The sequence below is a fragment of the Zosterops lateralis genome (genome assembly GCF_965231275.1).
Source record: "Zosterops lateralis genome assembly, chromosome: 4".
NCBI classification, from domain to species: Eukaryota; Metazoa; Chordata; class Aves; order Passeriformes; family Zosteropidae; genus Zosterops; species Zosterops lateralis.
The window spans coordinates 64,890,203-64,916,007 of NC_139765.1; the positions used below are offsets into that span (position 1 = coordinate 64,890,203).

General features: G+C 39.4%; 1 protein-coding gene across 1 annotated transcript in view; it reads right to left on the minus strand.

Annotated features, from left to right (window-relative positions):
• The window catches only part of PCLO (piccolo presynaptic cytomatrix protein), a gene marked incomplete at its 5' end in the record, with an annotated part of 328,275 nt that extends 313,930 nt beyond the window's left edge, over positions 1-14,345 (minus strand). The window contains 2 exons of the mRNA XM_083859465.1: positions 7,065-8,277; positions 14,104-14,345. Of these exons, the coding sequence (XP_083715591.1) occupies positions 7,065-8,277; positions 14,104-14,345 (1,455 nt within the window). The remainder of the gene's footprint in view (positions 1-7,064; positions 8,278-14,103) is intronic.
• Positions 14,346-25,805: the final 11,460 nt, after the last annotated feature.

Sequence of the window (25,805 nt, forward strand, 5' to 3'; positions counted from 1 at the left end):
ATATGATTAAGCTGCTTCATGCACATAGTAAGCAAAAAGACTTTTAAACACAGTTCAGTGCACTGCATCATGCAGTAATGCAACAAATGCTCATTGCTTTCATCAACTGCACTGAGATTTAATATGCCTGAAACACATGAACGATTGACCAAAAAAATCCAACTGCAAATTAAGAGAGTGGCAGAGAAAAGGTTAACAAAGTTCATCTGAGCTGCACTCAGCGAATCACAAAAAGGATTAAGCTGTCTGGTGAGAGCAGGGCTGGGCCAGTGACTGCCCAGCAAACTCCATCCCACATCACATGGCCTCACATAGTAGTAAATTACAGTTGCTGAGCAACAGCAATACTGGCGCAGATGGCTGACTGCAGTTGACATCTTTAGCTATGCAGATTAATTTATTATTTACTTGTGTTAAAAACTGGACAGGCCAGCTTTCTGGACTAATGAGAAAACACTCCAACATATTGTAGAATATTGCTCAATTAAATTATTGGGACACTATTCCCCATGCAGAGGCATTTTGCCTCTATGTTCTGCCCCTTATGTAAAAAAGGTAGAAAAAAAAAATACATAAATAAAAAATAATTAAAAAAAAGAAAAATCCACAGGGCATCACTGATATTTCTACATCTAATCCTTAAAGTAAAGCAGAACTGTAGGAACACAGCCTTTCTCTAAGACAGAAACAATGTGGGAGTTTGTTTAAGAATATTCCATGGAGAGAAACAGTTTCCTGTACTTCCACAACCCTTCTGCTTGAGGATCTTTACAATTCTCCCAAATGTCTGTGTGGCAGTTGTGGCTAGGGGCAGAACTACAGGAACTATACTAACTTCACTTCATCACAAAAATTGTGAATAAGCTCCATTTGCATAGAAATTGCAGTGTTGGTAACACTGGAACACCCCAAGTACTCTTTGTACTAAAGCAAATATTTCACGCTTTTATGGCTTTTAAATGAGAATTAAACAAGTCTTGTTTACATCTGCTCTCTGATCAATTTGAATCCAGACTAAAGTCCATCAGTTTCACAGAACTCTTCTTGCTTTACTTCAGCACAACAAAGAACTGTTATTTTAATTAATAATTTGAAAAATTCTAAAAAGTCGTAGGTTTTGTTGGAGTTTTTTTTAAACTCATTTCTATACAACTTACGATGATTATAACAGCTGATAATCACATTTAGGTTCTTGGGGGTTTTTTTCTAGTTTTTTCTGCTTTACTTATATAACCCTTATATGCCCCGCCCCCCCCCCCCCCCCCCCCGCCAAGTTCACATAGAATGTACAGATTCAAAGCTATTTTCCCTGATATTAAAAAACTTAAGATTTGTTGCATGTCACTACCCACAATGATGGCAGTTTTCTTCTTATTTATATATCATGTCCAGTCCAAGTTGCATTCTGGTTCCTATGTACTACTACAACACAGCGGGGTCTAGGCTGCAAACCACAGGGAATACTTCAATCAACAGCTTCCTTTACTGTCATGTAATCAACAAAGATTTAATAGAGTAATTTCTATTAAGATTATTGTAACTATAAGCAAAATGCACCTGTATTCACCACAATAATGATAATCATCTTCCTTATTTTAAATTATTACATATTGTTCTCCCTAAACAACCAAATACTAATTAAAATAACGGAAAAAAATTAATGCCTTTCTGACTGCCTAAATTCTGTTTAATTACTGATGCTACTTCATGCCAAAGTATATTTAGGAGATTTAGAGCTGCAGGATTTTCATAAAAACAAATAAAAATACCAAAAATAATTATAAAGATTTGAACTAACATATCATATTTTTAAATTGAATGTTGTGATATGATTGTAAATAAAAAGAGAGGCAGAAAAAAAAGCAAAAAAAAAAAAAAATCAAGGCAATAATATGTAGTACCATTCATATGGAAAATTTCTAGCCCTACCAAAAAAAAAATTAAAAAATAGACAACTCTTCCCCAAAAAAAATTTACAATACCAACAAATAAAGAAAATATTTCAGATTTTTTTTTCATGTTGAATTGAAAAATAAATGTGCAATCCAGTAAAAAGTTCTACTTGTCTAGAAACCATATACTCCACTTTGAGATAGTCAACTCTTTGGGGTTTCTTACTCCTCCTTCTGGAATTTTTATCCCTCCTCTTTTTTCTATTAGGATTTAGTCAGCTTTGGTACAGACACATTGTTTGAGAAAAAAAAAAATCAGAAACAATTAAATATTTTTAAGAATTCCTTTTATCTCCACCCAGAAGAACTTTTGCCAAATACACTGCCTTGGGTTGCAATGCAATATGTCTTCTATTCCCACCTGTTGGGAAACTGGTCAAAGGGATGTTTTTCTTTATCTCATAACTCCAAGGGGCAGGGGGTGGGTGTCTTCTGTTAATGGCCAGCTGTTAAAACCAGGTGGAGCAATGTTCTTTATCTCTTCCATGGCCCATCCTCCCTCCAGGGGGAGATCTGCTGTTAATGGGACATTAAGGCTCACCACATGACTGATAAAATTACATCATCCCATTGTGAGATGCTCCACCCAGTGGGAGGAGCCAAGCATTCCTACCTGGATAAAACCAGCAATTCAGAACCTCAGGACAGCCTGTTTTCCACTGGATTCCCAGAGGAAGACTGGACCCATCTCACCAACACTGGACCCTTCTATGGGATCATCTCTACTCCAACAGAACCACATCTCTCATTGCAGGAGGACTTACTTGGACTCCTACCAAAACCCCGACCAACAGGGTGTCAGGTCCTGTTCTGACTCTGTCAGCGTTTTTCTTTTTTGTTTGTTTGCTTTTTTGTACTACTACATTTTTAATATTCCTAGTAAAGAACTGTTATTCATATCCCCATATCTTTGCCTGAAAGCCCCCTTAATTGCAAAATTATAATAATTCAGAGGGAGAGGATTTACATTCTCCATTCCAAGAGAAGCTCTGGCTTTTCCCTGGCAGACACCTGTTTTTCCAAACTAAAACATAAACAAATCCTATATCAATACACATAGCTTCACATTATTTGAATGTACAGTTTTCACTAAGTATCTATGTACAAAATTATACCTGGCCCCAAGATTAATTTCAAATGGTCTCTTAAAAGAACACAAAAACAATGGATTAAATACGATCTAATGTAGATAAAATTCATATAGAATAATCCCTCCTCAAAAAAACACTTAGAAGACAGGCATTCACATATGCACAGATACACATCACAGCAGAGCCCACACACAGCCAAGGGTCCAACATTAACAGCTTTAACATTCTACTTGATTGTCAGCTTTACAGATGACCATCATAAAGAATGTCATGACTTTGTTATTGCACTTTAAACCCTTGCTCAGTCTATGTTGCAAGTATCTTCCAATAACTAGTTCACAGGGAATGAAAATTTAGTCAAGCTATTGAGCATATGCACTTATCATTAACTACAGCAGTTCATGCTTTTTGCCTTTTTTCTTCAAGATGTCCTTGTTCATTTTCAGAAAACTTACTCCTATTTGAAGGTTCTAATGGGCTGAATCTTTTCTTGGGAAGTGCTGGTTTCTCTTGCTAATGGGAGTGTGTTTGGGAAAATAAAATGGTAAAAAAAAAATTAGAAAAGCAAGTCACCATGTAATTAAAGATACACTTCCTACAAGATTCTGATGTACATGAGAGAAAAATGGAATAGACTACACGTCCTCAAACCTGCTTATATAATTTTTTCCATTACTTTAGGCAACTGTTGCTAGGCAGTCATGTGCCATGGTGATGAGTGGAGTATGAATACCTAGACAGATTAGAGAGACATATGTTACTGAACATTTATGTATGGTGCTTTTTCTCTCCAGACTGCTGTATGAAAGCAAGGCACCAACTCTCTTTCTTCCCCAAGAGGACTGCAATGTCAGATGGTTCAGAGAAACAGTTCAAAGGGTCTGACCTTGTGGCAATACAGGTATCACTTTCTGCTCCTAGTTACAGAGTTCTCTCTAGTGAGTTAAAACAGACAGAGTGCATGTACTACTGAATTTTAAATAGAGGTTTAAGTGAATAAAATTAATTAAATTTTTTATCTGCATTTTATGATGGTTTTATAATGTATGCACTCTACTTCCTAAGCCAGTTTTTAAAGATTATTAAATTCTTTTCAGGATCAGCTAGAAATATAGAACACAGAAATTTAGAAAGATCTACATTGGAAAAATCATTCACTTGATTAGTTTTGGAGACTTTGCTACCTTGTAAGAAACTTGTAAGGAGACTGCCTTAGGGAAGCAATTCCAGCAAATGCACAAAGGGAAAATTTTAGAAAACAAGTCAATTTTTTTTTTCCTAAATAAATGCCTTCCACTCCTCATATGCAATTTGAAATTATTCCTTCTCCATAAGTAATGTGTTTAACATAAGCAATAAAATCAGTAGTTACAAAGGACATGGGAAAAGCTCAATGCAGGATGCCAGAATCATGAAACATGATTAGCAAGGAAAGCTAAGGTACAACAGTAAAGTCAGTAAGTGCATGGGTAAGTCACAGATTTTTGGTTAATAATACTTCAGGAGAAGTTAAAATACAAGAAGCCAAAAGAAAAAAATTGCACCATAAGCAAGAAAACTGACAACCAAACCACAAACTATGATCCTCCTGATCGATGGGAAGAAATGGGTAAAGTATTGCAAAAAAGGAATCAGAAACTTTTGTTAATAAGCTAAATACTTAAAGGGAACAGAAAGTAGAAGGAAAATTTGATAATAACTCAAGTGAGAACCTTGGCAGATGAAATAAATGAATTTTTTGTAGGTGCCAGAGCAGGTTCTATTAACTTTGATCCCAGTTCTCAGTAATAAAGTCAGATGTGATTTTTGTTGCACTTCAATGGCAGACTGGAGCAGGACACCCACAAGGAAGTTTCAGCAAGACAGCTGGTGGTGCAAAACTGAGCAAATGAGAAAAGCTTGAGTGGGAGTCAGGAGATTGGAAATAATAGCTGAACAAATTAGATGTCCAATACCTTCATTTACTGAAAAGATTTCATCAGGAAATAAATGCATATCCTGTGTTTATTTCAATGTGTAATATGAAATTCAAATCCGCTTTTACATATGTATGCAATCAGTTAGTCTTAAATGCAGCTGTATTTATTGTCTGAAACTCCTGAATTTCACACTTACAGAGTACCCACTTCAAAAACTGGTATTCACAGAATTTCCAAATACTTGGGAATCTTCTTACTTAAACTCTCTCTCAAAACCTGTTTCATTTGAACACACCAAAGTTGTTGACCAATTTCATAGGAAATCTGAAGCTTTTAAAAGAAGACAAACTTGAGGCTTCAAGAGACTCCAGGAGCACACTACAGGCATGAACAACACAGCACTGAAATAATTGTAAGAAGTTCTGGCCTAAAAACATAGGCAGAATTTGAAGGCAAAGATTTGCAATACAACTTTCTTATTGACTTCAACATCACATTTCTTGCCTGTTCTATCTCTTTTTTTTTACACTAACAGTCCAAAATGACTTTTCCTTGTGTAGACCCTGAAATATAGACACCCTGTTAGTAGCAGATGTTCTGAAGTTTCTGCACACAGATGTTCAAGTCACTCCCTTTCCAGTCCAGGCTTCAATGGGTAGCTATCTCAATCCTCTCAATTTTCCTAAACTCAAGGAAGACACTACACTCCTAAACCAAGCAAAGTACTACCAGTGGTTACTGCAATTAGTCTTCCAGGCTTAAATTTGCAAATTAAACAAAAAAAAAAAAAAAAAACAAAAACAAAAAAAAAAAAAAAAAAAAAAAAAAAAAAAAAATCAACAGATCGTATTTCTGGATGCAAAAAGTCTTCTGTTTGTTACCAGATAGCCACAAATAAATGTGTGCTGGAAAGAAAAATAACAGCTAGCAATGTCTTTAAATCATTGTGGTACTGAGTATACAGGTTGCCCAGAAAGGCTGTCAGGCCTCCATCCTTATCAACACTGGCTAAACCTGCTTTAGGTCACACTACTTTGAGCAGAAATTTAGGCTACACCATATCCACAGCACCTTTCCAGCTTCAGAAATTCTTTGGTTCAATTTTCAATATACAGTTAGTATTTATCAGTTTCAAAATACAGTAGTAATCTGGACTTCTTCCTGTATGCATCTCATATCAGCTAAATTAATACTAAAGCAAGTCAAAGAAAAAAGGTTTTCCAAATATCACTTCTGATTATCATTAGTTAGCCTTTGGTGCCAGATCTACTATGCTCAAATTTCTATAAATTGATAAAAATGTTGGTACTGAAAAGAAACTCCAATTACTTTTCAAATTTTAAAGTAGCATATCAGGATGTACAAGAAGCTGATCAAAGAGTCACATGAAGCCTTATTCCCATGCAGAGCAATAAAGGATATATATAAGCAATAAATCAAGCTACCACAAATATCAGGTTAAAATAAATTCATTTGAAGTGCTAATATTGCTTTCTATTCCATTTTTATGTTATAGAATTACAGCAAGAATGGCAATCAAGGTTAGAAGCAGTCCAAAGAGATCTTAACATCCTACAAGAATAAAATAACCCACATACCACCAAGTCAAACTCATGACTCAGGCTTTCAACTAACACCACTGAACACTGACAGAGTTGTAAAGAAAATCCACTCCACATCCTTTCCTAAGGCCACACACTGGAGCTATGAAGACTGATTTTTTTTTTTTTTCACTTAGTTCTTACAGCAGAAAAGATTATTTATCTATAAATATATTTGCACATGAGTATTGTGGTCAGATTATAAACATAGACAGTTGGTGATTCAAAATAATCAAAATGAGACAAAAGTCACACTGGGGTTTCTCTTCATATGAAGAGATGAAAATTTCTAAATCTACATGAGCAAAGCACCATTACCTTCTTTTTTTTCCTCCAGTTTCACCCTGTTTTACCCATAAGCAGTTTTCTGAAATACCATTAATTTTTTACTGAACCTGTTAAATTATCACGATATACTGTAGTACATCTGATGTATCAACATAACAAAGGCAAACTGAATTATTTTCTCTGGTAGTGAACACCAGTTTGAAAATTACTCACCTCTGTGATATGAGGATTAGGATTGAATCCGCACAGGCTGCAGACCACAGTGTGACACTCGGTGCACGTGTTGTAGTTGGCCTTTTCGGGAGTATGCAGCAGCAGCTCGGTGGTTGTACAAAGAGGGCAGAAGGTTTTCTTTGGGGCAGACTCAGTGGGTTGACTTCCACCAGCTGGCTTTTGCTGCGGGGGTTTTTCAGGCCCTGGTTGCTGGCCAGGTGGTTTTGTAGGTCCTGCTTGTTGTGCTGGGGCCTTTGCTGGCCCTGCAGTCTGAGAAGGTGGTTTTGCAGCCCCTGCCTGGGGTGGCACTTGTTTTACAGGCCCTGTTTGCTGTGGAGGTGGTTTCCCAGATCCAGGCTGAGGTGGTTGTTTTGCAGGTCCTGTTTGCTGAGCAGATGGCTTTTCAGGTCCAGGATGCTGAGAAGGCTGTTTTGGAGGCCCTGCCTGCTGGGAAGATGGCTTTACAGGAGCTCCTTGCCGTGCAGGCTGTTGCGATGGTTGTTTCACAGGTCCTGGCTGCTGTGATGATGGTTTTGTGGGAGGTGGTGTTTGGGACGTCGTTTTAGTGCTGTCTGGTTGCTGTGGGGATGGTTTTGTTGGGCCTGATGAAGGTTTTGCAGAAGTTTGTTGTTGAACAGGTTTCGTTGGTTCTGACGGTTGTGGCTGGGATTTTTGTGGTCCTCTCGGCTGGGGTAGTTGTTTCGCTTGCTCTTGTTTAGCATCTGCTGGTTGGCCAGGGCCTGGCACTGGCTTGGAAGACTCAGTTCGTTGGACAGTAGATCTGACAGGTCCTTGTTGTTGAGCAGCTGGCTTTGGAGACTGCGGTTGAGCTGGATGTTTCGCAGGGCTCCTCTGCTCCTCAGGTTTCCCTTGCTCTTTTGGGGCAACTTTTTGTTTCCTACCGGCTTCTTCATGAGTTGTATCTGAATCCGATATCAAATCAAAAGGATTGAATTTGTTCACAACTGAAGTGACTGCACTCAATGGATTGGCTTCTGAGAGAAAACTGGGCATCATACTTGGCTTCTGATCTTCTTTAAAATCAGTCCTGGACTTTGATTCCCGTAGACTAAGAGTAGAAGGGCTCCGTCCAGGTGCCCGTTGTTCTGTCTTCAGCACATCTACTGTTCTGCTTTTACTTAAACCTGGTGGTCCTGGATCTGGAGGCTTACCTGGTTGTCTGGGACGGCGGCTTGTATCAGGTTCAGGATGTCTGCAGAGACAATAAGTGATAAAATTAAAATAACGCATAATATGAGGAAAAATATAGATAAAATAAGATTTATCAGCAACCCAGGATATACACTGTAGTGCTGTGAAGTTTCTCAGTGCTTAAGCGTTTTCAAGATCAAGGGTTATAACAAGGTACATGTAAAAAGTATTTAAATAATCATTATTTTTTAAAGGCTTATACAAGTATTCAGTCTTAGATTGTTTTATTCTTTAGAAAATAATCTAATACCACAACATTTAACCAGATACGTTTTTTTCAAAATTCTGAAGAGATCAAAGCTAGAACTTCTTATTATATCTATCTACAAATTATTAACTCTCCACCCTACTCCTCCAGATATAAAAAAAGGGAGACAGAAGACTAAAAGAAACAAAGGTGTCAAAATTAGCAGATCAAAGTACAGCCATACAAAAAAAAAAAAAAAAAAATCCACAATGCAAAATTCTGATGTACTTGTATTCTGAATGCTTGCACAAAATTTGGTTATATTTACAATTCAATATCAGGGATTTAAACTCCTAAAATTCATGTATGTTAAGGAGTATATGCTTCTTTGTAAAGTATCCATCCATTCACAAATCAGAAAAGTTGCCCATCAAATAAAACAGATTTCTGTCCACAGTTAGCCCTCAACTTTTTTTTTAGTTTTTTGCAAATAGCTACCATACTCCTTCTCAGTATCATCTCAACAAATCACACTGACTAGTGATAAAAAAAAAAAAAAAAAAAAAAGTAAATAAATAAATAACACCGTTACATTAGAGAATTAGGAAAAATCCATGCAACGATATTTTGCTATATGTTCATACAGGAGGAAATGAAACTAAGAATGTAGGAACCCAAAGCAAGACCATGTCTTCATATGTGGCACAGTATTTTACTTGTTGCTTTACTTGGCTGTAGAAGGAGAAATAATATTGTATTTGCTTCTATTGCTCAGGGATATAATAAAATATTCTATTCAGCACTATAACCAAGTTTCTGCTAGAAGATACAGTGTTCTCTTTGGTGTCACAGAAATGTTGCAAATATAAAATTTTCACTTTGAGAGAACCAGTCATATGTGATCTTAGTTTGCCAGACATGACATTTCTTCTTGGGTACTAATGAGCAAAATAAAAAATCATTTATTATATTTAACTGCATTCCTTGACTAATAAATAGATAAATGCAGTATTTTAAGAGGGTTTTTTTGGATGTCTGCAGAATCATCTACAGTAGCCACATGAAAAAAATATATTTTACATTATTAATGTCAGCATGTGTTTAGCAGTATTTCTGATTAGCATTTAGCTTCTATTAAATGGGTAGCAATGGCAATAAAAAAGGACAAAGCCAAGTGGTAGACATTTCTCTGTGTGTAATACTCATAACATGGGATTTCTCATAGTCTTTTATCTGACTTTTTTGTTACTTAAAGATTTCATCAAGTAATACTTGTTAAGGGTGAGCTTTTTCCTGCCTTCCACAATTCCATTTATCCTTTCCCATTTCTTCTGTGCATATTGACCACAATATTTGGAAGTTTACGACCTTAATGTGCAAGCCACTGAAGTGAGTAGGTGTTTTTCCACTGGAATCAGGGAACATTGATTTATTCATAAGGAGGGTAGTTCAGAAAAGCCCAGTGATAATCTAACTCTTTAAAATATTGGGCATTTTTTTCTTATTAAAAGAGCAATTTTATACTCTGATTAGCAACTAGGTAGATCTACCTGCAGTTCTGTTTCTTGTTATTTAGATAAGCACTCTAGGTTTATCTGAAGAGGCAGAGCTTACCACATGAAAACATTTCAACCAGTCTATTAGCAGCAGCCAGGTAGACTTCCAGTATTCATGTTTGTAAATGTTCAAACTCTTGGAAGGCTTCATTCAACAATGATAAGAATGAAAAGGGAGGGGGAAACAATCAACATTGCTATTGAAATTCAGGTCCAGAAATAGGGTATCATGCCCATGTCCAAATCTCACAATGTGAAGGCAGAATAGAAGGGGGGGAGGGAGGAGGGAACCCCAAACAAAAACCCAAACAAAAAACCCCAACCGTTATCAAAAAATTAACTCAGAAACTGGCAAGAAAAGTAGCTGGATTGGAGTAGAATTCTGCTTCGGCTTGCATTTTTATCAAATAATGTGTTCCATAAATTTCCACCTGATCAGATATCAGGCTCTGAAATGAGATTAAAACCCATGAATCTAGGAAATAAACTCAGGTGATCCTCTTCAAGGCTACTGGAATATTCTGAAGACCTGACTTGTCTTGCTGTTGTACATAAAAATGTTTCTAAGCAATGGAGACAAAGCGTGGTTAACTAGTGGAAGAAAAAGCCTTGAAAAGACAAGCTTCTTGAGAAATTTTACTTCTGTCAAAAGCCAGGACTTGTTCCATTTAGTTTGAGATACCTGAGAGTTGAAATCCTCTTTTCTACAACCCCTTTACGACCAACTACTGACTGATATTGAAAAATCTGAATTGGTGAATCAGAATCCTCAAACTAAATCTTGTATTTATTTGACAAGAATTTTCTAACTTTCAAATCTTTTAAATCATGAAAAACCCACAATTGGTTTAAAGCCTTCAAACCAGACCCAACATACAAAATAATTTAGTTCTTCCTCACACAATGCTTTTCTTTGTGCTGCCATGTTTCCTCTCACTTTGGTCTTGATTCATGGAATTCATCTCTATTCATTTACATATTACAGCCAAATCAAAGCTTACTTTGGAGCAAGCAGAGATTTAACAAAAAAAAAGAGACTATTGGTCTAGTTCTTCAATTCCATACCTACAAACACCTGTTAAGAAAGTATGTATTTTCCCCATTCATCAGTATTAATAGCTTCAAAGACAAATGAAGTAACAATCCAACTCAAAGGTAGTTAGACCTTTTCATATTTACAGACAAGGTATCTATGAACTCATGCATGTGTAGCTAACTTTTAAATATATATATATATATATATATATATATATATATACACATATATCTTCTGGGAAAAAAATTGCTATCTATTGTGACCAGCTTAAACTAGGGGAAAAACAAAAACAAACAAAAACACAAGCAGCTGTATTAGATGATCATATATACAGTTGGCCATCTAATCCTTTCAGATATAGAATAATTCCTCAGGAAGTGAACACTGGCACAGTTACAGAGTCATTTGATGAAGCTAGAACAAATGGAACTTGTTTACGAATTGACCATGATTATTTCAGATGAATTTCCCAGCCATGAATTTTCTGAAGACAAGTAATTGAAATAGGATAGAAAGATTTCCACATATCCTAAACATCTCATTGGAACCTTGAGAATGAATCGCCGCTTTGAATTTTTTTTCATAAATAAAAAACAAAAATAGTAGGAACCTATTAATTAGACAGTTCACTTCAGGGGCTCTAGACCTAAAATGCTCATATTAAAATTCACAAGACTTAAAAGTTCAAAGTCCTGCAGAAGTTCTAGAATGTAGAGCATTCATTTTAAGGTGCAACTGTGTTACCTGGCACATATATTACTTGCTATTAAGAAGTCTGTATTTGCAAAAATTGTTACCTCAGGATACCATCAATCATAAGGAATTTGTACACTTTAGGGTTATTTTGGGAACAGGAATGAGAGCATTTAGAAAAGCAAATCATTATTAGACTCTAATGTTATAATGGAAATCACAAAGGAAAAATTCATTTAATAAGTTAAAAACTAAGAGACACTACAATAAGGACACTGCTAAAATGCAAAGCTATATGGTCTGAAAGCCAGAATTCCTCTTTTGATCATATTGTGTTACTTAATATTTGGACCGGAACAAAAAAAGAAAAAAGAAAGCTAGTTCCAGTTTTAGTCTAGAAGAGGGTGATCTGTAATCCTTAGAAGAGTCTTACTCCAAGGGTTTTGTTTGGATCCAGTTCTTGCCAATTACTGCTAACATTCTTGGTAGCTCTCAACAGCAAAGAAAGCAAACAGAAAGAGGAGCAAATAAAGCCACAAACCAAGAGACAAGACAAGTAGTAACTTCATTACAGTGGGAGAGATACAAAGATACGATGATGGGAACTGCTATAATAGTCAAAGCTGAGTTCTGACGCAAAGTAAAAGGCTGCAATTCACAAATTTAGAGTCCCTTTACTTTAAATAGAGGTTGGAAGTATGGTATGCTAACAAGATCAAAGTAGCTTCTGATATAAATATGTTTGTAGGAAAGCAGCCATTTATAAAGGCAGAGATATTCAGACTGAGATGAGTTCAGCCTATTCTAAAGACTTCCAAGAACATTTATCTTATTTTTTTTCATGATAATATTCCAGTAAAAACTAAGTTTCAAAGTACTTGTGTCTTTGTTCATAAACAGTTATACAAAAGGGAATTTTGAGCTTAGTTTCATGGAACTAAAGAATATTTATTTTCCTCCTTAACACCTATAGAAGCTGTGCAGAGACCTGAATTGAATGGAAAAAATTATTTTACACACAGTGCTAATGCCTGATCAATAATTAAGCAAGACATGAAACAGGAAGATTTGACTTCCAGATTTAAAAAATGGAGACCATCATCTCAGGTATAATCTCAATGACTCCAGTAATTTGCCCAAGAATTATTTTAGTCCCACCCTCCTTGCCTCTCTTCTAGAATTCACTTATATAAACCTGATATTATATAAACTGAATATGCATTTATGTGGGGTGAGGTCAATGCACCGTGAAACAGTCGAGGAGGCTCCTTTCAGCTTCCTCCTTCAAGACAAACAACACACCCAGAGCCGGAGAGCAACAGAGGCGCCGGCCTCGGATGCCGGGCCGGGGCGGGAGAGGGTTCAGGACCGAGGACAGCGACAAGGGGGCGGGCAACGCCGATGGTTCAGACCGGGGACAGCGACAGGGGCCGGCGGTTCAGCACCACGGACAGGGGCCGGCGGTTCAGCACCACGGACAGGGGCCGGCGGTTCAGCACCACGGACAGGGGCCGGCGGTTCAGCACCACGGACAGGGGCACCCCGAGCCCCGGGCGGGGAGCGGGGCTTGTTGCACGTCGGGCCGTGAATCCGCTGAGGGGCAGGGAAAGAACGGGCAAGGAAATCATCCCAGCCTTGGCAGCAGCACAATGAGGTAAAGTCATGACTCTCCAGAACACTGAACACCGTGGAAATCAATTTAATCTATCCATTTGGCCTCTCCCTTTGCAACTAATAAAGGGAAAGGGGGAAAAAAAAAAAAAAAAAAGACGAAAAATAGGCTGAAACAGACCTCCTCAATCCATGACTATTTAATGAAGCCAAATGATAGTTGTAGAGGTTCAGAATTGGCAGAGTAACGGCCAGCAAATGTATTGTGCCCAAAAGCTTTGGAATATTCAACAAGATTCCCTCTCTCCAGACGTTTGCAGAAACCCATCCGCCCCGGGGAGAGCTTCCCGGGCTACTACCGGAGCCGTGGGGCATCCAGCCCCGTAAAGCACACACCCGCACACAGAAAACCAGAACGGTGTCTGCACATCTCTCCCCGCCCCGACACAGAAACTGCCCGTGCCCCAGATCAGCGCAAGGGAGGAAAAGAGGGCGCAGCCCACGGAGACGGGGAGCGCCGGTATCATCAGAGACCGCTGTAGTGGAAAAGCCAGAGGGTGCAGGCTCCGTCCTGGTGCCCGCGCCCGTGCAGCCGCCCCTTCCCTCCCTCTGCCAGCAAAATGGAACGCCGGCCCCGGCTGCGGCGGGCCCAGATCGTATTGCGACTCGCCCCCCGCCCCACCGCGAGGAGACGGAGAAGGGGGAAGGGAGGAGCGGGAGAAGGGAGAGATTTTCCGTGCATGCCTTTGCATGGGAGGCGGCTCCGCGCCGGCGAGGTTCCCTCTGGGCAGCCCCTGCGCCCTTGACATGACAGCGGCGATCTGCCTCCTCTCCTCCTCGCTCAGCTGGCTCAGGTCCGCCTCCACCCCGGCCGGGACCAGGCTCTGCAAGGGGGCCGCGGGGCCGCCGCCATCCCCGGCTGCCGCCGCCCCTTCGGGGAAGGCGCCCAGCCCTTCGCCTCCTTCCAGGCTCGCCTCGTTGCCCATGGCCGCCGCGGCTCGCCGCCTCTCCCGTCGGGCGCAGACCGGGCTGGGGGGCGGCTCTCAGCCCCGCTCCCCCGCGGACACTCAGGGCTGGGCGGTCGCCACCACGGCCCCGAGCGGCGGCGGCGGCGGCAGTGCCGGGGCCGGGCTGGGGCTCGCTGGCTGCCGCCGCGGCTGCCGGGGGAGTGCGGCGGTGCCGCCCGCCCCGCTCCGCTCCGCCGCCCCGCGCAGCGCATGCTCCGGGCGGGGGCTCCCCCCGCGCTCCGGGCCCGCCCCGCGCCGCCGCCTTTAAAGGCACCGCCACCGCCACCCCCGCCCCGCTGGCCCGCCGCATCCCCGGGGACAGAGCGGGGACCCTCGGCCGGCCCTGCGGGCGCTGCCTCCCGCTCGCCTCCCCGCTGCGTCCAAGGACGTGCTCGAGAGCGGTTAAAGGCTGAAGAAACCTCGCTGACTCACAGCAAGAAGAGGGACTGGAAAACTCGTCTGGTGGACATCCCCCCGCCCAAGCAACACCTTCAGAGTAGAGTCAATGAGGTTGGATTGCTCCGTGCCCTGAACAGCAGAGTTTTGAATGTCCGTGCAGATGAAGACTTTACAGCTTCTCTGGGTCTGTGTTTCAGTACCGAGCTGCCATCGTGATGACTCTCTCCACATCATCAGTGTCATTCCAGGACCAGTCAGCCCCAAAGTGGACACTGTACTCCTAATGCAGTTTTACAACTGCTAAATACATTGAGAAGAATCACCTTCTCCAACCTTCTTGCCACACTTGAGGTAGCAGAGGTCAGTCTGCCTCTGGCATTCTTCATCACAACCACATACTGCTGGAATGTGTTTCACCCGGACGCTTTGCTGCAAAGCTGCTTTTGGGACAGTCTGTCCTGGTGAACAGAGTTACTCCTTCCCAGATACAGGACTCTCACTTGCCATTCTTCAAGACGTTCCTGCCAGCCCATCCTCCCAGCTGGATGGAGCAGAGTGGTCCTGTTCTTTAGTGAATCTATCTGTTCTCCGAGTGGAGATTTGCAGAGGGTGTAGTCCATTGCTCACATCAGCAGCAGAGACGTTGCATCCTTTAGTCAGAAAGACACAAATAGTAACACACCAGCAGTTGGATGTGATGCAAATAACCACAGCTGGTTTGAGCCCGATACTCAGTCTATTTTTCATCCACTGTACAGGTCTCCCTAATTTGGCTATAAAGGATGATTATATAATTGATCATGCTGAAAGCCTGATGGAGTGATTTGCCGGGGGTTAAACATATGCTGTCTGTTTTTAATAACTTTCCTGTATTTTATCTGCTTGGACATGGCTTCTAAGAGGACTTGCTCCCAGGAAAGGTACTGGCCACATTTGTCAAGCTGCCTGGTACTTCTCTTGTGGATCTTCTTTTTGAGGATGAATACATGCTTTCTTTTTTTTATCCTTTTTTTTTCCTCTGGTCATTAGGAAACTTTCCTAGTGACTTTCTGACGATGACTGTCTTTGCAGTAGCATCAGCTCCCTCATGACTTTTTGATCCATCCCATTTGGTGCCATAAGCTTCTGCATATCCAACGGGTTTAAGTACTCTCTACTACAGCTACATTTGTGTCTCTCTACTACAGCTCACGCTTTCACTCAGAGACCTGGGATGCTACAGGACAAATCCAATCCATAAAAGCCACTAAATGCCTTGGCCTTTCTATGTCTTTGCCACTAGTTTTCCTGCCTCATTGATCAGAACCAAGTTTTTACCAAATCCTTCTTTCCCAGAGATCTTACTAAATTGTGGCTGCATTTTGCATATTCAAGTGTGTTTGTTAAGTAACTAGATCTTCACAAATATCATTTGTTTTTGCAAGGAGGATGTGCCAGCATTTGGTTCTCCTGCTTGTCTCCTTTAGCTCCATTAGTACTTTGCTTCAGACACAGCTGTATGCAGATGAGCTCCCAAAATGACCTACATAAGGATGCTCTACAAATATTTATAGTGCTCTTGTAGTGTAGCAATCAGAGATCATTTTTTCCAGTACTGGTTCACAGTAAGTGATGAAACTAGTAGCATTTGGGGGCTTTCTACTTTTCTCTTGAGGCTACAAGTTACACATCAAAAGAACAGCTCAGCAGAGAATGTGATAAAGCACAGAGGGAAAACTCTCTTAGTGGAGTGGCATGACATGGGTGTGAGTGGCTGCCACTTCACATGGTGTTCTAAGTAAACACATCAGAAAGGCCTGTGGAAGAGGCAACACACAATGCAGTCACACTTGAAGGAAGGTGGATTCCCTTGACATGAGAAGGAAAGACAAAGTTCAGTTAAGGGGGTTAGAAGGAAATAAATACACATCCCCACATCGTTTTGCACCAGTGAAGGTCATATATGTAATTATGAATATGAATAGGTGTGCAAAGTGCTGCTGCATGGAAGAAGACAAGTGGAAAAAAAAAAAAGAAAAGATGGGGAAAGAGGGATTTAATCAGTGAAAATATTTGGTTTTCTGATACATAGTAACGTGAGTATTCATAATACTCTCAAATATTGAATATTTTGTGGAGGGTGGAATTTCTGTCCTTCTGTTGGGTAGTCTGAAAGTTTATAATGTTTCCAAATGAAAGTTTTCTAAACAAACAACCTCCCTATATGTCTTAATTCAAAGCCAAATAAGTAACTGGTTCTTCTGACTCAGACCAAGAAGTTGTCTTCTGTTTAAAATCAGATGACATATGTTGAGTACAAATGCTGACAAAACATGCAAGAAAACACAATAAATTCACTCAATGAAACAATTAAAAGCAGGGAAGCAAGAGTTCTGTTGATGCTTATTCTTTAAAACTATATACACTGTTTCTGTTTCATTGTTAACCTATCCTGAGATAGAAAATAAGAGGAAGAGACGTTAAGGCCTAAGAAAGGAAGATGAGCCGAAGAAGAGGCAAATGATGAGAAATGACCTTCAGTGGGAAGTTCATTATTGGCTTCACTGGAGCCAAGGATTTCACCTTAAAAATTATGTGATTTCAAATTTTTAGAGATTTTTGTTGAAACTGTCTCTTCATAATTCTGTGACATTTACCTTTTCTAATGAAACAGCATGAAATCAATAATTATCTGTTCCTGAAATCCTGCTGCAGTCCTGTTTTCCCCACATCTAGCACTTCCACATCATTTTCCCTATGTACTTTATGGTCTGTCCAAAACTGACAAGAGCTCTCTCATTTTACTGTTACCAATGAAGTTCACAAACCAATGAAATTCACAAACTAATGAGTCATAAGATTTTGTTGTAGCAAGGATAGAAAAGTTATCAAATGAATCAGCCCATTTCTCAAAAATTGTAATATCTAACTTGCAAAAAACAGCTCATTGGTGCCAGGATAAAAACTCTTATTAAAAAAAAAAAAAAAAAATCCTTAATCTCTAGCAGAGAAAAATATGATTAAAACCCTTTTAGAGATAAAACAGTCTTTTTTAAAGTACATGCAAATTAGAGTTCTTTCTGCAAATTTAGAGGCAGAGATACAGAAGAAAGTTGCCTTTTCTTTGATACTAGGTAATACAAAAAGGCAAATCATGAATAGCGGCAAATCAAAACACCCTTTGAGGACCTGTTCACAGCTTTTGCAGAATCTTCATTGTATCTGTTTGAATCCAAAATAGACCAGCACAATCACAAACATTTATATATTTTACATTGAGGCCATACATGGCATCTTTATCCCTGCAAAACAAAGGCACTGTATATTTGACATGATGTAACTCCATTCAAATAAACACTCTCCTTTATCAGTAATGCAGTACTTTCATCAGGCCTGACCAGTTTGGTATGCAAACTAGATGCATCAAATCTCCAAAGGAGCCAGTCCAAGTTAGAGCTGAGTGTGCAGAAGCAGCACAAGGACACTAGTTCATCTTTTGCTGGTGTTGAGTCTGATGTGGGGCAAGGGAATCTCAGTTAAGAGTGTATCTGCAGCCCTAAAATGAGTGCTTGAAGTTAATTTATTGATTAGCAACATTGAAGACATCCAATTTTCTCATCAGCAGACTACTTAGTATAGATGTGCTCTTTACATTTTCATTGAGAAAAAGCCATTTAGTGCACAGAAGTTGGAGAAGTAATGCTGAGATCATCAGAAGAAAGGAAGAGGTCAGTAACACCTTGGCACAAAATAGCAAAATGGGAGAAACTTTTATATCTTAATAATATGCCTGGCACAGTGCCCAGAAAAAAGTGAAGAGGGTAGAGTTGTGTTAATTGTTAGACATTACCAGAGACTGTACTGATCAGAACCAGAAAAGAAGATAGGAGAAGCTAGAAAAGAAGCTAGAATTTGCATAATCATATTTATAGAACTCTACACATTAATAATTTTATATTCTCACTTGTACAAATACTTAGCTAAATGTTGTAGTGCCCCATCACATTTATCTACCTCATTTCAGAGAAACAGAGACTGTGGAGTTTAAAAGAGATGGCTGAGATGCATCCAGCAGTTAAGTCCATCTGCTATACAGAATGAGCAATGCCTTGTAATGATAGTTCTCACCAGCAAGGCTTGTCTCACAAGTTCTAATTCTGTGTCAAAACAGCACTCATACACATACCAACCAAAGTTTGGCTAAATGCTGCACAGCAAATGTTCTTTGAGACCATGACTACTTTCCAGTCTCACCTGAATTACTAGTCCCCAAAACAACCAGTAAATTATGATAACAAGGTACCTTGCATTGTGTGTTTTTGCTCTTTTATTCAAATATATATAACTATTTCTGCATAAAATTCTCTATTCCATTGCTTTGTAAATACAGGTTGAGAAACTAGTGGAATAGTGATCAATCCTGTTTCAAAAATACTTCAAAACTCACATATTTAGGGGAAAACAACCCACCTAACCCAAGACTGAATACTGCATAAAAATTCCCAGGTATTATAAAACATCCTGGGCAGAATTATTTGCAATATTCCAGAGTACCTGTCTGGGGTCTTGGGATACCATGCACTCTGATATAATAGCATAAAAGTTATACCATCTTTTTTTAAGATTAAACAAATCACTTGTGAGAAGCTTCTGCAGATATTTAGCCTCATTATCATCAGTCTAAACGAAACAGGATTAGTACATGCACTTTACCCTACTGAATAGCCAGTGCATGGACACCTGGCTATGTTTTCCCAGCAATCTCACAACCACATTTTCTTACTTCAACAAAACAAGGTCTGGAACTGAGTAGAGCACAGGAATGCTGATATGCTCACAATATGAACGTAGTATAGATTAGTCACAATGTTAAACATTATTTGCAATCTGTATTTCTACTGCACAAATAGTGATTTGCATCTTAAAGTAAAGACTGCAACAAAATAGCCACTAATCTCAAAGGCTGTGTACTAAACAACGTGCAACAGCAATATTGTTGTTCTGTCTTGTTGTTCTCCTGTTGCTTTATTTAATATGAGTTTATTCACCTGCAGCAGTTGAGTCCAACTAATACTGGTACAGATACCACCACAAATAGTTCAATTTTTATTTGTTTATATGGTGAAAGAATCATATATCACAATTCAAGAGCAAACCCAAGGAAGAACGTAGGGAAAGATTTGAGCTATCATTAGCAGCAAGTTCTGATAAATCACATTAAAATAAAGAATTGGGTTTCACCAGCAAACAAAATTGTGAGACCCTCAGGATCTTTCTCTTAGGACTTTCATTTGTAATATAAAAGTATTGAAAGTTCAAATTCTCCTAGCAGTTATCTCTTTCATGCTGAGAACACCATAGGAAAAACTTCATAGCCTAAACAGAAGAAAGTCTTGCTAGTGAAGAAAATATTTAGGTTATATGTTCAGGTCCTGCCTATGCCACAGAGAACAGGTTCATTTTAAACAAAATGCTACATAATTTTTCCTTCCAAATGGATCCAGGCGTATGGGGGGGTGGGGTGGTAGGGGGTAGAAGGGAGTGGATATTAAAATTCATTAGGGCTATTAAATGTAACTCTCTTGTATTACATGGATTTTAACTAAAACCCCTAATATATTGGCCAAGGTTACCATTTCCAAGGGTAAGAGATTAAAGTTAAACACCTGTGTCCTTCTGTAGGACCTCACAGGTAGAATAATAAGAATGGAGAGCACAGTGGTACTGTGGTTACTGCCCATTGCTTTCCATGTGTTGAGCAACACATTGCAGACCATGTTAAATACACTAACTAGGTTTTCTGCATGAGCTACCAACTGTCTCTGTGATGGAATTATAGAGAAAAATATTTTAAAAAGTTTTATCCATAGTCCTTAGAATGGGCTCTGAATACTACTCATTTCAGAAAAAGTAAACAACAGTCTTTATCCCAGAAAGTATATCTATTCAGGACTAAGAAAGTTTACCCTTCTCTTCAGATGTTTACTTAGAGGTTTTATACTCTTGACTCTAGAAATAGCTCCTTCCTCATAATGGCACAAAACCAGTCAGATATCCCAGTAGCCTCAGTTTCCATTTTAGTGCAAAACAAATTTCAGAATGGGTAAGAAGTAACCTTTGGAGGTCACCCAGAGACCAACCAGTTTCTCAAAACAGGGCCACCATATAATAGTTTGCTCAGAGCAACTTTCAGTCAAATTTAATATTTCCAAGAACAGAGATTTAACTCTCTTTGGGCAACCTTAAGTCTAATCAGAATTTCTTATTTTTGCAACTTGTCTCAATTACTTCTCATCCTTTCACTTGTACCTTAGGGTGGAATAAGGATCTATTTTGCCTGTCTCCTCCCACTAGGAACTTGAAGATGGTGATAGAATTCATCATTAGCCTTTTCTACATAAAGGTGAACAAACCTTTCTCTCAGCCTCTCCTCAGAGGACAGTTACTCCAATTTCCTAACAGTCTGGGCAACACTTCACTGGATTTATTCCAGTTTGTCAATATCTCTCTTATGCAGAGGAACCCAAACCTGGCCACTGCACTCCAGATGCAATATTGCAAATGCTGAGTACAAAGGAATAATCAGTTCCCTTAATTTCTTGGCTACAATACAGCCCAATATACTGTTGACCATCTAAAGTGAAGGTCTTTGCACAAATCCCTCCTGAATTTCAATGGGCTCATGTCTGCCCATTCCTCCAGTCTGTCTACATCTCCTTGGATGCCAGCCCTACCACAGAGCACATTGATCTCATTTGCCAGTTTGGAATCTTGAGCAAACTAGAGGGGCCTTCTCCTCTTCCAGATCATTGATAAACTTATTAAACAGCAGAAGGGCAACCCAGTTGGCCAAACATGTTGTACGTCAATATTGGATATTTTCATTCACCATCATCCTCTTCATTTGTCTAGAAATGGTTTACAACAGTACTCACTCCATGATTTTTCCAGAAAGGAAAACAAACCTATGCTTTGTTTACTAGTATAATTTTTGGTTCTTTCTGAAGATGGTTGTAGCATTTTCCTCTCCCCAGTCATCAGGGAACTCCCCCAGTCTCCACAATCTTTCAAGGACACCTAAGACTTACCTCATATGACATTGGCCAAATCTCTGAGTACTCACAGATGCATCCCTATAGTCCTGTGGATCTGTATATATTGAGATTACTCAGATCACTGACTTTATCATTTTCCACTGTTTGACCTACCTAACACCATCTGTACCTACCCAAGCAATGTTTCTAAATTTCTCCTTATCCTGCTCTCACTTCTATAAATGTTCTTTTTGCACTGGACCCCAGCCAGGTCCTTGTTTTAACCAAGACAGACTCCTGATATATATACTAATTTTTGTGAGTACTAGGATGGATCATTGCTTTGTTTCAAGGAGATAGATCTTAAAGATCTACTAACTTTCATGAGCTCCTTTGCCCTTCAATATTGCTTCCCACCAGATTTTACTTCCCGATTCCCTGACTAAGCTGAAGTCTACATTCTTGAAATTCAAGGTCTGAGTTCTGTTTCTTGCCTTACTCAGGAATCCCTTCAGGATCTTGAGCTCTGCAGTTTCATGGTCACTGACCAAGCCTGCCTGTTATTGACTGTCACATCCCCAGCAAGCACTTCAGAGGCCATGAGTGTCCAGGAAAACATCACCTCTGCTTGTCATGCGCAACATTTGTATTATGAAGTTGTACATGACAACCTTCAGAATTTCCTGGGGATGTGTCCTGCTGTACTGCCCTTTTGGCAGGTGTCAGGAAGGCTTAAATACTCTATGAGAAGCTGAGTCTGTAATACAAAGATTTTAGTCAACTGTATAAGGAAGACTGTCAACTTCTTCACTCACAGAGTGTCTGTAACACCCTCTTGCCACAATGTCTTGTTTACTGGTCTCTCCTCTGACCCTGACATGCAAGCTCTCAACTACACTGTTGCCCATACCACAGAAGAGCTGCTCCTTTACATCAGCAGCAATTCCCTTTCTCTTTACCTTTGTCTTTATTAAAGACATTCTTTCCATTCATCTCACCACACCAGGCACACGAGGGACCCCATTAAACCTCAGACATACCTGGGATCTCATTAAATGCACATCTGCTCCTACCCAAGCTTTTCCTCTTCACCATAAAGATGGAGAATAAAACCTGGACTCCCATGCTGTTCACCATTGCCCCCAGAGCCTTCAAGTCACTCTTGCTAACCTCAGGGCCTTCCCTGGCAGTGTCATTGGTGCCCACGTGGATGGGCACCCAGGAATTCATAGTATCTTTCTCTCATTTATCATAGTTGTAATACCACACAGCACACTTTTCATAGTATCCAGTACCTGAAGATATAAATTACCATTGGTTATGTGATACTTATCACTACTATGTGCAACTTTCATTAACCTCTTACAATTTCTGCAGCAGTACAATTACACATGGCGTAATCTCCACTTAACAAAGAGAGCTTCTCTTATTAAACATCTAGTGCCTTTGCAAACAAATAAACAAGCAAACAAAAAAATTGTTGCCTATATACCAAAGTTTTACTATAATGAAATAAACAACGATGAAATTCAGTATAGTCCAAAACCCCCAAGTTTACTATATTCAGTACACTTCTCTAACTCTTACAATGCCACTTTCTTAATGCCACTTTCTTTAGACAATTCAGCACGTTGCAGTAGCTTGTATCATCAGGCAATAGAGCAGTCTCTTTTTCCTCAACAAGTTGCTAAACCTAAAGATGATCCACAGCTTAAGAAACCAAGACTTCTTGTTGTTAAAGAGATTTTTTTATACCTGTAGGTAGCCACTAGAAGTTAATCACTTCTAGTGATTAACTGTATACCATTGTGTAGGAGGCTTTCTTATCTACTGTATGGGAACAGTGACACATCTTACTCTAAGGGTGGTAATTAATGGTTTTAAGAATTTAAAAGCTCACATACTCTAGCCTTGAGGTGCAAAAAAGTATCTCATGATTTCCTGTGATTTGCAATTCACAGCTTCATCTGCTCGCTGTGTCTTTACTCAGGGAACAATTGAGTGCACATATGTGTGTGTACTGATAACACATGGTTGGCCTGACTACTGGGTGGACTTCAAACAGGGAACCACAGCAGTTTTATCTCAAGTGGCATTGCAGGAAAATTCCCCTGGGTTCTAAGGTCCTCTGCTCTAAACAACTTTTGCACTCTGTAAGTAAGTATTCAGATTTTCAGAGACCTTACCATCATTTCCGCACTTATCAATTGGATTCTGGAGCAGGATTTAACTAAGTTAAAAGGATGCCTACGTTTAAGTACCCACAAACAATCTCTACAGTCTCTGAGCTGAGTGTTCAGACTCCCATTGCAGTAGGATATAAGAGAGCCAGTCTATAAAACATTAAGGGGGAATCAGGTGAATAACAGATTGAATGCAATTGCATAAACATGTTATATGCTACTTAAGACTTCAGCTGCCAGTGCAAAGAGAAAGAGATCTGAAGAGATCTTTTATAAGATCTATAATTTATTTTATAAATTCTCAGTCATATCTGCTAGCCCTACCATAAAGCACATTAAATGGCATTACATACCTACCTGTGGGCATATAACTTAAGGGAGCAGTGCATACCTCATAAAGCTAGACAGCTTTGTGGGAAACCACAGAGCCAGCTTACTTGAAATTTAGACATCCCCACGTCTTCAGCTGAATCTCAGTTTTAGTGTATACTGGAAAGGTAAAGTTTATAAGCCTTTCCTAAGTGCTCTCTTTCTTCACAGTACAAACTCCTGGCTGACAAATCCAATGCAAATAACACCTGCAGTTAAGATCCAGAACAGTTTCTAAGCCTCAAAGAAAAGTCGTTATAACAGCTTGAGGCTTGGAGGAAGAGGAGTACGAGAAGTGTTTCAAACACTATTTCTGAAAAATGATCAAGCCTTCTGTAGGCCTGAAGAAGTAGATTTTTACAGGTTTGGTGGAATGTTTGCATGTTCACAGAATGGCAGACTGGCAGATGTTGGAAGGAATTTCTGGACAATCGCATTCAAGTCCTCTACTCATGCAGGGCCATGTACAGCTGATTGCCCAGGCATGTGTACAGACAGCTTTTGAATACATCTAAGGGTGGAAATTCCACTGTATTTCCCTAATTCAATAGAAAACTGCTAAAAAACTTGCTGTTTTGTGAAAATATAGCACCAAAGTTACAAATATGCCTGTGATCTAATTCAGCTACAAGGTTTCCCAAAGCAGCACAACCAACAAAATACAATTTAGAGATTGTAGAACAGCAGCAAGTACACTATGAACGTAAGCCCCCAGCCCATTTCTCCTACTAGCTGTACTGTTAAACTGTAGTAACTTGCTGAGAAAAATAACTCATACAGAGTTTTCAATTAAAAATATAAAGTTATTAATCTTAAAACAAATCTCACACATTTAGGCTTGGTTATTTTTTTTGTATTGCATCCATTGACTTTAACATCTCAGATTAACTCTCACCAGCTGAAAGAGAATTTTCACTTTAACAGAGTTCATTTATATAGCAGAGAGATACTTGGAGTTGTAGCAGATTTAATGAAGTTTCTTAACAGTTCCTGAAGTCCTTTGGACTTATTCACACAAAGAAATTCTGTGGATATGAAGACAAACGAATCTACAATTTCAGCTAAAACAAGCAAATATTCCCTCCCACATGGATCCTCTACCTTCTTTCATCTCATTTTTCTTCTTCCCCTGCCCTGAAGTATCTTTAAGTCATCATTTTGTCTATCTGTAATTCCCTTAACACCTGTTCTACATTTACAAAAATAAAAGTAAAAATAATCGGTTCTAACTCAGAAGGCACACAAAGAAAATCAAAGAGCAGCTGAGCACTCCCCACGGGTTCTGATGGGAGTGGTATGGGGTATGACCTAACTGAGTTATCAACTTTGCCCATTACCAGTGTCTTTGATAGTTTTATGACTGTAGAGAAGAAAAAGAAAACATTTTAACATTAAAAGAATGGATTTATGCAAAGATTAAGAGGAAATAAGCATATACAGATCTATGCTGTATAAATGGATGTCCTCTTTTCTCC